Source organism: Orbicella faveolata, unplaced genomic scaffold (assembly GCF_042242905.1).
Source record: "Orbicella faveolata isolate gen_17 unplaced genomic scaffold, um_ofav_v1 contig_36, whole genome shotgun sequence".
Taxonomy (NCBI): domain Eukaryota; kingdom Metazoa; phylum Cnidaria; class Anthozoa; order Scleractinia; family Merulinidae; genus Orbicella; species Orbicella faveolata.
In genome coordinates this window covers 10,743,088-10,756,272 of record NW_028301565.1, presented here as the reverse complement: position 1 = coordinate 10,756,272, position 13,185 = coordinate 10,743,088, and the positions used below count along the sequence as shown (strand labels likewise).

General features: G+C 37.3%; 1 protein-coding gene across 2 annotated transcripts; it reads left to right on the top strand.

Moving 5' to 3' along the window:
• The first annotated feature begins 340 nt into the window (after positions 1-340).
• On the top strand, positions 341-12,416 carry LOC110066359 (uncharacterized). 2 transcript variants are annotated; one of them, XM_089275043.1, is made up of 12 exons: positions 341-805; positions 1,919-2,792; positions 3,127-3,416; positions 4,092-4,415; positions 5,095-5,250; positions 5,709-6,111; positions 6,914-7,045; positions 9,199-9,344; positions 9,863-9,943; positions 10,677-10,728; positions 11,289-11,431; positions 11,813-12,416. In XM_089275043.1, the coding sequence occupies exons 1-12, from the start codon at positions 359-361 to the stop codon at positions 12,056-12,058; spliced, it is 3,294 nt and encodes a 1,097-aa protein (XP_089131169.1). In that variant the 5' UTR covers positions 341-358; the 3' UTR covers positions 12,059-12,416. The 2 variants fall into 2 exon arrangements, 1 of the variants encoding a protein (XP_089131169.1); XR_002298550.2 differs by lacking the exons at positions 10,677-10,728; positions 11,289-11,431; positions 11,813-12,416 and having other exon boundaries at positions 5,709-6,041.
• The last annotated feature ends 769 nt before the right edge of the window (positions 12,417-13,185 follow it).

Genomic DNA, 13,185 nt, shown 5'->3' with positions numbered 1-13,185 from the left:
TTGGTTTCTTGGCAGAAAAGGGTTTCCCAGCAGAAGTTATCGATCAGCTGAACATTTGAATGGTTTTCCCTCATAACATTTGCCTTGATCAACAGTTGCAATATACCAACCTTCTCCTTCAGTGTCATTGCTGCTAAATCGGATATCCTTTTAACAAACGAAAATTCCGCCAACTGAGAAAGGATTGTACTTTTCTTACTAAAATTTCAGGACAGCGCAAGACCGCGCAAACGAGAAGCCAGGAGGTTCTTTTAGCGCAAAGAGATCGCATAAGGATTAGTGCCAGTCTCCCTCGACCGTAAATTCGCGGGTTTTTCATAGTGGTCAGCAGTATGTATTGCGGCTTTACAGAACCAAAATGGCGGAGTTCGGGCGGCGGAGGTGGAGAGAATCGGTACACGAGAAAGAGTTTATTCGTTTGAAAGAGATGAATTATTGCCCAGAAACTGTTGTAGTACATACTGCGTTTTTGTTAGCGGACATAGAGGCTGTCCGAGGTCTAAACGAGTTAGAGAAAGGCAAGGGCAGTAAAGCGATACAAATCGTTTCAGAGGCTATCGTGGAAATGACGCAGAAATCACCTCTTGACGAGAAAAACAATTTACACCAAGTGGGAGCTACAGAACTTGAGTTTAAGATCCATTCCTGGGTATTCTCCTCGCTGTTTAGGAGATATGGTGGCCTTGAGTTTGGCGAGTCACTCGAGGAAGATTATTTTGACAGCTTTCCGCCTTTGCCCCAAATTGGCGTTAGTTTTTACCTAGAGCTGGTGCAGGAAGTGGGATGGAGTGAGCTTTTGGTAGAAGTATGTAATTTAAAGAGCTCTGATACCGTCTTTGTGCAAAGTCCATAGGTGTATACTAACCTGCAGTGTAAAATTTTATTGGTCAATGTGCTATTTTGTGGTAAATAGCTACATAGATATAGATCACCTTTATTTAAACTAATAACTATAAGAGCTATAAGCTTGAGGAGTCTTGTAAAGGGACCTATAACTAAAAATTAAACATATTAAAATTAAATTGATACAAAATCTTGAGTCTCTGGCTGTTGAGGCCAATGTAACCATTCAGTGCAAAATGCAGACTAAAGACCCATTGCAAAATGCACACTGTGCAGACTGCAGGCCTGATGTTGGAAATTGCACAAAGCATTAGTGATTGTTGATTGATAGTGATTGTTGATTGATTATTGTAATGAGGATTGTTTATCTCAACTAGACAACAATAGCTTTTTGTGTAGGTTTTTAGGGTGCAGGGTTTTTATGTTCTTCAGTGTGGACTTTGAGCGCCGTGTGTTTTTGGGATCGGGTGATTAAAATCTGTGAATCGTGAAATTGTGAAAGTGTGGACGCCTTCCTTGTGTTTCCCACACTGATACAAAATGCATACTAGATACAAAATGCAGACTGCAGACCTAATACAAAATGCAGATTGCAGTCCTGATACAAAATGCAGGCTAGTCTGGTGATCCTTTCTTCATATATTTTGTTTTTAAACAAAGCATTAAGGCCATATTCATTCTTAAATAGAAATATTCAAGCCTTCGTGGTCTTCTCACTTCACTTGCAGGATGTCAGTCTTTAATTAACAACATCCAATATGATACTAAAAAGAAATTTAACAGCTATAAATATGCAATCACAGATGTTACATCGGTTGTTACTTATGTAAAATATATATAGGTATATATTTTATCTGAATGTGCAGTTCTAGAAAATATCCATACTCCCCCTGGGCACAGAAGGGATTGGAATTTCCTGGGGGGTGAGGCATTCTGGAAGACCAAAAAATTTAAAGAAATCTATGGAGCTTAACTGGAATTTCCAGAGGGGTGAGGAGGTGTTAGAAAAAATCTCTTCCGTGGGGGAGGTATAGATATTTTCAGGAACTACACAATATTATTTTTGTTATCACAGTGTCTCTATGCCGTTGGTGTGGAAAACATAACATCACTTCTGGAGGATGTCATCAAGTGCCTTATCCAAGACCCCAGCTTTAAAGATCTCTCTCTTTTTCTCTGTCTTTTTAACTCTTTGTTAATGACAGAAAATCAGCATCCATCAACTGAGGAACAGGAGAGAAAACTATGTGATGTGCCTGGAACCAAGTCTCACTCATTAGTGTTGCTGGAAGGTGTAGCTAGCCTCAAAGGGGATTTTATCAACTGGCCAGCAGCACAGCTGGATTTAATTAAAACTGTTATTGACTTCGCCATTACAGATGTTGTTACTTTGAACTTTAGAAAACATTGTGCAAAAGGGAATGAGGAGACCTTATCCAGAAACTGGCTTGGTCAAAACTCTGTATCCTGTGAACATGGGACGTGTTCTGTAGAGGGTGATGGCCTGGTAGAAACATCAAGTGTGAAATCAATCCATAGAGATGATCTAAAGGCTCATGGACAACAGAAACAAATGTCAGACCTTGTTGTTTCAGCTGAATGTACAGCTTGTTTTGATTTTCTATGTCATGTTATTATAAATGATTGGAGAGTAACATCATGCTGGGATCAAGATGATCAATTGAATAGTATTGGTGAGATAGATTACAGATCATGGCATCCTTTACACAAGTGGATCATAAAACTTTATGCTGTGGCATGCTTTTTTGTTTTGTACTCTGGTGACCACAAGCTGCAGGAGCAAGCTGTGAGGCTACAAAATGGTCTCTCGGGGTATGTCAAAGAATATGCGACAGAGAATGAGCATACATGGGTCAATGGCTTTAAAAAAAGAGAATTGATTGACTGCAAAGAAAGTTGCTTTAAAGAGGAATTCATTTCACCAGTTGGTAAGCAAACAAAGTGTTACAAGTCATCTTGTTATCTCCAATGATATTTTTACAAAGATAATTCTTTTAGAAATGTAACACATTTCCCATGTTTATGTCATTAAGTTATAGAAGCCTGAATGGAAGTTTGAGAAAGGGAGAAATGTTATGAGAATATGAACTACTGATGAGTGTTTCCATGGTTTTTTGAAATTCTCCCAAACTTTCACACTATATACATGTAGGAAGGTAGTGCTCATTACATTTTACTGTCATACTTAATGATATTGTTTGGGTGACTGTGGAAGACTCAAGGATAAAAGTCTTAGCTACTTTTCTGTCCATTCAATTTCAGGATCTGTGGATTTGTTGCTCTTTCAGCCAGAAACTATGGAAGAACAATTCCGCTTCTACTTACAAATAGTTGATGGCAGGTTAGAAGACTATAAGGAATGTTTTGATTGGTTACTGAGTGCAGAGGAATTTCACGGAGAATCTGATTGGCTGGAATGCATGAGGAACCATGCAGTTGAGATAAGTGATGTTCAACATGCTCTTAAAATGATTGACATTATCTACATGCAAAGGCAGTGTCTTTGTGCTGATGAGAAATCCAATGACACAGTCTACAGAGAAATGAAAGAGGTAAACTAATATATTTATGCACTGTGTGTATGTACTATAGATTTGTCTACATGTATTTATAAAGTGGGTGTAAGCTATTTTCGTTGATGGTAACTAAATAATGTGTGTGGTAAGTGTTAAACTCGTATTCAAATTAGATGGTTGGGTTTTTGGCTTTCAGAAACACAATAAAAACATAGTACTTTATGTCTCATTACATACCTTGCTGTAATTATTATAAATGAAACAGAAGTAAAAAATATCAGCTTTTAAAGTCCTTGTGTAAGCCTGACAGCCACAGGTCAAGAGTGTTTGAGATATTTAAAAAAAAAAATGAGAGAAAAGTAACATAAAGAATTTACCTTTTAATTATTGTTTACAAGTAGTTAGGTTAGGGAAGTTTTGTCCTCTTCAACAGTGGCAGCCATGAGTGGGTTCAACTTTTTACAGTCTGACCTTCTGATGAGTTCTATTTGACCAGCAAAATGCTGTGAAGTAATGTGGCGTGGAGTCAATGAGGCATCATCTTAGTCGTGGCAACCCAGCAGTGTCCTTTAGTACTTTAGGAATGATGATGATGATGATGATTAATCAATGTTTAATTAGTCAGAAACTATGTCATCTAGCAGTATCAGTAGAAAAACTCTGATGTCCATGGTTAGTAACCATTTTGTTGTGGTTTCAATTCACTTTCAGACTTTGTTGACTTTGCAATCCCAGTTGCCTTGTTCTGCTCAGCAACAGATCATAGAGTATGCTTTCTTCATGAGTTGCTCTTTAAGATGTCCTGAAAATGAGTCAATATTCTTTCACCCTTGGTTGGTGGCTGAGGAGAGAATGGCATTTCAGCAGGAGCTTGTTATGACCTTCAATAAACTGATTGACATTAGCGAGGAAGATCAACTTCAGTCATCTGCAATAGATCTGGCTAGAGCTGCACTGCTTTCAGCACCCCTCACTCTTAACAAGGCTTTAGAGGAAGGAGTTAAAAGTGCCGGTCACACAAAGACAATCTGTTCTGTAAGTTAACTTCTATAATCACCAGCAGAGGCTTGGCTTATTCTTTATGATTCCATGACTTAGTAACTCATCATTAAATCAGACTTCAAGACAATGGTTTAAAGTAATTCACATTAACAGGAACCAGTTAAGAAGTATGGATTGACAACATTGTCAAGATTGAAAACAAACTGGAATAGTAATCGATCAATAAGTCATCTTCTCTGACAAGTAGAAGATAAGGTCATTTTGTTTTGAAAGTAAGGTCGTCTTGAAATGTAGCATAACAATCCACTTTGACCAGTTTCTGAAACAAATTCAAGTTAGTTAGGTTGTGAAAATATGAGAATGGACACCAGGGGACCAAACATCTAAAAACAATACTTTGATTTAAGAACAAACTGATCTGAGGAAGGTGATTACTGTATGATGTTATTAGCAACATGTTCAGTGGTCAGACATTGCATAGGACAGTACTGATGCATGCAGTTTATGGAGTCTTAAAAAAATAAACTTCAAATCCTTTTTTATTGCTACCAAATTGTGTCAGTAATAATTAATTCTGATCTTTAATTTGCTTAAAGTTAATATATTTGCCTAGTACCCTAAGGGGAAGCTCAGATACAAGCCAATAGTCGATACGTTTTAGTTAATTCTTCCAAATGATTTTTATGGTGTCATCATTGTTTTGATATGTTAGGTGCTGCAAAGGTGTCCTGTATTGTGTTTGTTGAGACATGACAAATCAGATTCCTCGAGAACACTACTTTGCCAGGCAATCATTACAGTCACAGTGAGTGTATCATCAAGACAACAGGAGAATAATCTGTTGAACATGATGGCTGCCTTTTTGACTGTAAGTAATCTGTTATTATGTCAGCATGAAAGAGGGCATGCGCTATAAGCTGGCATTTGTACTTGAGAAATAGAAAAACATTTTCCTTGTTTCTATCAAGTTATAGAAACACAAGTGTAAGGTCTTAAGAACATGAAATGCTGTGGCAATACAAGCTGACAGGCAAGTGTTTCCACAGTTTCGCCCAAACTTTCACGAGTGTTTCTATTTGACAATTAGATTATGATCTCGAGATTTCTATCGTGTGATGGTTGAGGAGGGTGCAGCATGAGTCAACTATATAACTTTCATAGAATCAAGAGCGAAATAATAATTAATAATCTAGTAATTGATTTTAAATCTACTGGTCATTCAAAACTCTCTCCAAATCATTTTCAGACACTTTAAAATGCAAATAAACATCCAAGTTTTTTTCAGTTGACAGTTGTTTACTCTGTTTTCTGTCACCTGTTTTACAGTTCAGTCCTACACAACTACTCAGTGTTCAGGAGTTTACAGAAGCCATTGTGCTACCATTTCTGAACAACAACAACATTCAAGGAGCTATTCCCACAGCCCTTGCCCTTAAACTTCACAACATCTCAATGGAAGCAGTCATGGCATCCATTTCAGTCCAACTTCCATTCCTCCAAAAACATGTGTTACCTATCATCCTGTGCCTGTGCGAGCTACTGAATGATTGCAATGTGTTCTGGGATGGTATAGCTCCAGTGCACTCTCTGTCAGAGATAGAAGAGCTTAGAGAACTGATACTCAAGGCTTTGGAGGATGAAATCAAGATTTGTTTTGAGGTACTCAAAACAAACCCTTCATTTGCTAGGGGTGTAGAATGGCTACAGAAAAGGCTAAAGAGTGGATTTGGTAATTAAAAATATTTTTGCATCAGTTTTAAGTTCATGATAAAATATAACCTGACCTTTGTCATCCTGTGATTGAAAAATACATATTCAGTGGTGAAATAGTATACCTGCCAACAGTTTTGGGAATCACAGGCTGGGGTGAGATCATTTATCCTGGCAAACTTACATTTTTTAAGAGGAACTAGTCGTATCTGAAAAGGTCTTGAAAAGGTCTGGAAATTTCCCTGTACATTCCAAAAATTTCTGAAGATGTTTCCAACATTTTCAGGTCCCAGTCCCAGGATGTGTTTTGTCAAACATTAAGGGGTTGCTAGATTTTCCCTTGAAAATCAGAGAATTGGGAGAAGTGTACTGTTTAAATGGACTTTACTTTTCATTGGTTTGAATTTATGTATTTTTTTATAAAGTGTGTTAGGTAAGGTTGTTGAAGCTCAAATCTTTCAGCAAGGCTGATGTTGCATCCAAGGCTTGAGAGTTGGCAGGTATAAGATAGTTGGCAATTATAAGGTAGTTGGCAACTATAAGATAGTTGGCAAGTATAAGATAGTTGGCAAGTATAAGATAGTTGGCAAGTATAAGATAGCTGGCAAGTTGAAGTTGGTAAAGGTAAAAGAACCCCTGTGTTTTCTGGCATTGACCAAAACAGACCCTTTTGTGATCCATAATGGTCTTAACAATTATATTCTTCCAATATTTAATGGATTTTTGAGTCAACAACCTGTGCAAAGAAATTATTAAGTATGTTCACTTAGCATTTTTAAGGAGATTTTGAGGTGTTCTGTTCCTTATAATATTTTCAATAGATTGGACTATTCCACTTCATTTGGAGCAACTCTTTAGTGCAGCATACATCACATACAAGTTGTCCATCCCTGACTGTTTGTTGTTGGTGTGTGAGGAGTCTAGAAACAAGTGGATGGCAGACTTGGAATATGGTAACAGATTACATTTCTCCTTTATCTTGAAATGTGGACTCTAGATAACATGTTTTGATTGGAATACTGGTCCAGGTTATTCTGTTGTATTCATGGCAAGGCAAATTACTCTTGACATGCCTCTCTCCACCCAGGGGTGCAAATCGTTTCTAGCAGAGTTCTCTGTAAGCTCTGGTGACCGGCGAAATTCACCGTCTAGTTGTCCTTAGCGCGCTGGCTGCTTATAGTAAACAAATTATGAAAGAATTTTATTTGTAACAATGTGAGTCTCTCCATGAATAAAATTAAGCATAAAAACAATATGTCTAATTTTCTCAACAAATACGTAGCGATTAAAAAATACAACTCTTGTAGCTGTAAGATAAAAGAAATCTGAATTCATTCAGGCCGTGAGAACTGCCGCCAAAAACATGACGTGGGCACTGAGCCACGACAGCAGCACTGAAATATTTGACAGTCGGGGTTAAGTTAAAGCTCAGTTTTTCCTCTGAAAATGAAGCGAAAAACACAGCAATCGCTGTTCAGTACCTGGGATAAATTGAAAAGAAAATTGAGATGGTACGAACAAAGGTCATAAGTTGTTTTCTTTCAAAAATATAATTAAAATTAGTTCCTTTATCTCCAGTGAATGTACGCGTAATTTAATTAGTTGTTTAAACACAACGACATGCAACCCAGTGCTTGGCTCGTACATGGAGGATTTTCAAGAACAAATAACTGCAAAGATTTCTTTCAACAAAAGAAACAAACTGCAAGATCTTACACAATCTTTAAACTCAGCAGCTGTAAGATGTTTGTGTAAATATTGAAAGTGAGATATAAAACTGGCGAGCTTATCAAGCAGGGAAGTATGAATGAATACATGCACTATTTCAAGGCTTCATTATAAAGCGAAACATTTGCAAAATATGTCAAGTTTAAGTTTGAATGTATTAATTTTATCACTTTTGAAATCATGAACGAAAAACCCAAACTACCGCAAAGGTTCAAAACATTGATGATGGTCTGCACACTTAATCAGAAAAAATTCTGAGCTTAAATCCGCAGGAAACTTCACCAAGTATCACGGGCTTGCGCTTGCAACGGTTACCAATCACAAGCTTCATCATGTTCAATGAATTCCACACCTAGCACTGTGTTAAAACCATTCAACACTTGTCTTTTAACAAAATAAATGTCAAACCTCAATCTAGTACCTTCAATCCCAGCAAAACTCTTCTGTCGTTTGGCTTTCTCATCTGTTTTTACATGCGTGATTGACCACAAAATGAGAACGTTTTTGACTTTTTTGATACTTTTTTCAAATTTGATACGGATGATGATGATTAACATGTTCAACTAACACAACACATTACATGTATGCTTCTCTCAGTGAATTTGCTTCTTTAACAAAAGAACTTAAAACCATGATTGCTTAAAATATGCTGAAATGCACTTTTTAGAACCCCAACTTCAAAATTTTCCTGGGGAGATTCCCGGACCCCCCAATAAAAGGTTGCGGTTGCCCCCCCCCCCCCCCCCCTTCCAAGTGGCTCCAATAAAACCACTCCACGTCTTTTTATCGGCATTGTCCGCCGCCTACTTAAGGTTATTCTCCCTCTACTTCAAATTTTCGAGAGAACCCTGCTCTAGCTGAATTGTTAGGACAACCTGAATCTATTTGGCTAGAGCAAAAACTCAAATTGATGTTCTGGTGGTAAATTATTTGCAAGGGCTGTTGAAGAGCTCCCATCAGTGTCAAAAATAGAGGATTTAGTCTCTGATATTGTGGCCTGACTCATTCACATTATATTTGAGGGTGGGGTGGGTGTCATGAAGTAGCAAATACATCTAGTGGAGTCTAATCTCACCCCAAGTTGAGTGCGCCATTTTCGAGTTGCGTTTTGCCTCTGTGTCAAAACGAGTCTTTGTGCAAAACCATTCATATGAAAATGAGTTCTGCCTACAGTTTCATTTTCATGCAAATCAAACTTATTTTCATAAGAAGAGGTTTTGCACAAAGAAACAGACTCAATTTGAAACAGAGGTACAAGGTAACTTGAAAATGGCTTATTGTAAAGCAATGAGCTGTAAATGCAGCATCATTACCATTATTAATGATGTATTTCATCATGATGATGTTCTCTTAGTGTAAGATTTGGTGTATTTGCCAGATGCAGAGAATGTATTTACTGTGCTGTTCGAATACTGTCGTGTATCTGACTCAACCCTGGAATGGATTCTGGAAAATCTCGTCCCAAACAAATTAACCAGTGGCTTTGACAACATTTGGAGAAGTGTAGTGACTAGTTTAACACAGGTAATGAGCTGCCAAACAAGTCAAGTACTGAAATTTAATGCTATTATATCAGGTTGATGGGAAACAGGGATCACTCAGTGGTCTGAGAAAGCTCACCTCCAAGAAATGAGTTTATTGTTGGTTCTCACCTTGCTCCAAGGTTTTTTCTCTGTCTACTCCTGACCAGTTGTTCCCCCACCACAAATGCCAATATCTCCAAATTCCAATTTGACCAGCATAGAGGACCCACTCAAAATGCAGCTAAGGCTGAAGTGGCTTCCTCTTTAACTGTTGTAATTTATTTATTGTGTTATTTGTGTGTTAATCATATATGATCATCTTTGCCTGCCAGTAGGGGTACATAAAATTGTGCTTTGACATCTTTGAAGTGCTTTTGAACTAAGAGAACCCTTGTAATTACCCACTATTATCCAAGAAGTTTTTGAGTTGTCCTAGGAATTGAAATGTGGGACTTATAGTTTTGGATTGATTGCTGCATAGAAAGTCAAGCCCGTTTTGTATTGTTCCTGTTGTTATAGATTCTTCCTCACTGTACCTGGAAAGAGTGGAAGAGAATACTTGAAATGTGTCGACATCTTATCCAGAGAAGTATATTACAGGTGCTTATTCTAAAGACTAACTAAGACAAGTCTTGTATGTTACAAATTACTTACTTACAGGGTTGTCCTTTGAAGTGGACAGCTTTATTGTTGAGCATTGCCTTACCAGTAAGCTGCATGGGCTGACTAATTTGATACTCTTCGTCACCCAGGGAGATTGTTGGCAAATCCTAAAATTCACTGACACATTACTGGTTGCTCTGTAGAATACTGCTGACAATAACCTGGAAGTAATAGCCTACTATGCTAGCCTGATTTATAAAAATGGTCAAAGTTTAAGATATGAGGTGCCACCACTTGACAAGTTATTAAAAATACCTCATAATAATAATTATAATAATAAAGGTGATCTAGCCTGATTCACCAACAGCCTATGTGTACCTTAAGAAAAGCAGAAAAACTCTTCATGTGAAGCATTTATTATGTCCTGTTGGTCAAACAGAACAGGTTCTCACTGCTCTTGATGTTAAGTAACACAAAAAAATGCCACTTTGCAACAACGGTTGAAAAAATCTACCCCAACTTTCTCTTTGTAAAAGGTAATTTTACCACAATTGTATCATTCATAACAGGACAGCAAACCAACTAGTTTGGCTTTGCTCTTGGAGGAATGTATTTTGTCAGAAAATAACTATCCTAATATGTTTCAGGTGATAGGTTATGCTCCTGGATATGTAGAACTAATTTTGATAACTGCAGTTTCTTCACTTAGTTTCATTATCTCTCTGTATAGCCTGACTTCACAGAAAGTGTTCCTTGTCTGCAGAAAAAGGAAAGTAATCAAGGTAATGTTTGACAACAGTTTTGCTGCTGGTGCTGTCTTAATAAAAACTGAAATTCCCAGTTTTTGTTGTAAACCAAGAACCACCTACCCCACCCAATCTAATGATGGAAGTTAAGACAATATGGGGTAGGACCCTTTGTCTCACTTTAGAGGTTGCAAATGGGGATATTTGGTTTTTTGACAGAAAGAGACTGGAGCCAAAAGAGTTGCTATGGCAACAGCACTAAGGGTGTCGTTTTGTTTCTTTTGTGATGCACATTTGTGGTGCTAAGTTTCAAGAACACTGCTTTAGTATTTCCAGAGATATTGTTTATTCAGTATTTTACCATTTTTCAGTTGCAAACAATATGATGTCATCACTGCTCTAATTTGCATAATAGAAAAACGTCAATATCTCTAAAACGAAAAAAGATATTTCAAAAAGAAAACCGCCATTCTTCTGTATTTTGAAAGGCCTTTCAAATAAGCAGAAATTATTTTTCATGTCATATGCACTTTAAGAATTCTAAGGATATTGGCTCATATTTTAGTTGCACATTCATCAATTGGTTTTCCTTGCAGACCTCTATCAACTTTCTGCCTTGTTGTTTGACATGTTGGAAATTCTTCACAGCCCCTTATGCTCTGCATGGGCCACCCCACATGTGTGGCTGTATGTCATAAGGCATTACATCACAGCAGTAAAGGGAATTGTGGATGAAAATGTGAGTCTAACAAAGTTCTAATATGATGTTCTTCTTTTTTCTGTTCTTGCGTCTCCAACTCTACTTCCTTCACATACAATTTTTAACTGGAAGTTAATATGGAATTTGAATGTAATGTGAAACATTCCTTTTACAAGTTCTCAAAAGTTTGATACACATATTAAGTGAATTTTTAGATGATAAAGAAACATGTCACACTGAACCACAAAGTACTTTCTTTTCACATGAAGCTTCGAAAGGGAAGCACCCAGAGACTTGAGTGACAGAGGATGGCCCTGTATCCCTTATGTATTGGATGTTAAACAAAAGTCACTTTATTTATTATGTAATAGTGTTTATCCATTGTCTCTTTGTGAAATTTTGATCTTGGTTTCCTTTCAGATCAGTGAGGCAGTCATAGTCTCTGTGTTTGCACATGTTTGTCATGTGATGACCTTTATACCTGCTGACTGCATGGATCAACTATTTGTCCTGACTCTGGACTTGGTGACCAGGCCAACAGTGTCAAACAGTAATATCAGAGAGCAGCTGAAGAGTTCAGTCAACATTTTATCATCTGAAGTACACAGGGCAGCATTGACTCAAAAACTAAATCAAAATTTGCAGACTATTGCTGGCATAGTATAAAATGTAGGCATTGAAATGGAATCAAAAATGACAACTGTGGACACCCAGTGACACTCTTTTCTCACTTTGTTTTATTTTCTTAGCCACTGATATGGAACTGAGTGAGCCAAGAAATGCCATTAAAATCGCATAATGCTCTTTAACTTGCAAACTGCTTTTCTTTGGTCGAAATACTATGAATCAACTTGAAGCACCAGCCAGATGTTAAAGTTAAATAATCAAAGCCCAGAATGCCACCACAGCATAGATAGAATAAAAATATAAATGATAACAATGTATAAACAGCAGTTTACAGATTTCTGAGTAAATAATTGTTTATAAGTGCATATTATAAATAAAGTTATTACAAACAAAGGGAGACAGGTAATAAGAAATGATACTGAGAACAAGACACTGATTCCATTTAAATATGACTTCATGTTAAACAAGAATTATTTAATGTACAATAACTTTAAAAAACCTGTATTTGTGATGTACTTGGAATCCGGCCATAGTCATGACAAGTAACACACCACGTTGGTGATGGATTCTTGTGTAAAGATGTGGTCAGTGCTCTTGTTGAAGTTAATTCCGTGGTAGAAGTACCTGGTATTGGAGACTTCTACAGTGAAAAGGAAATCAGTGCCTTGTCGAGGCCTATGCTAGGAAGGTAAGTTACTGAACATGTTTAGTTAAATTTAAGTGCATTTTATATAAAGGAGCCACATCACAGATGACGAATCTTGAAAACAAACTTGCACATAAAAAAGTGTACATACGGTTAATCCTCTCCTTACAGAAACCTCGGGAAAAGCTGCACATAATGAGTGTTACTTACCTGAAGTTCAACTGGTAAGAGTTATTTAATTTTCTGGCATAAGAAGAAATCCTGTTGTTGTAGCTGTCAAACATGGTGCAAACTATTATCAAGTGTATGTTGCTGTATCCTGTTACAACTACAAACTTAAGTAGATTTCTTTGTTTTTAGGTTATGTCTTCAAATTGATCCAAAGCCCAGCAGTTCTAACCTCAATAGTACAGCTACCTCCAGGTCAAGAGGGTCCATAAGTCACTCACTCACTCGTGCCATTGCCCATTACACCTTGGTGGCAGGTAGGGCAGCAACATAATCCTTCCACATCTGCTGG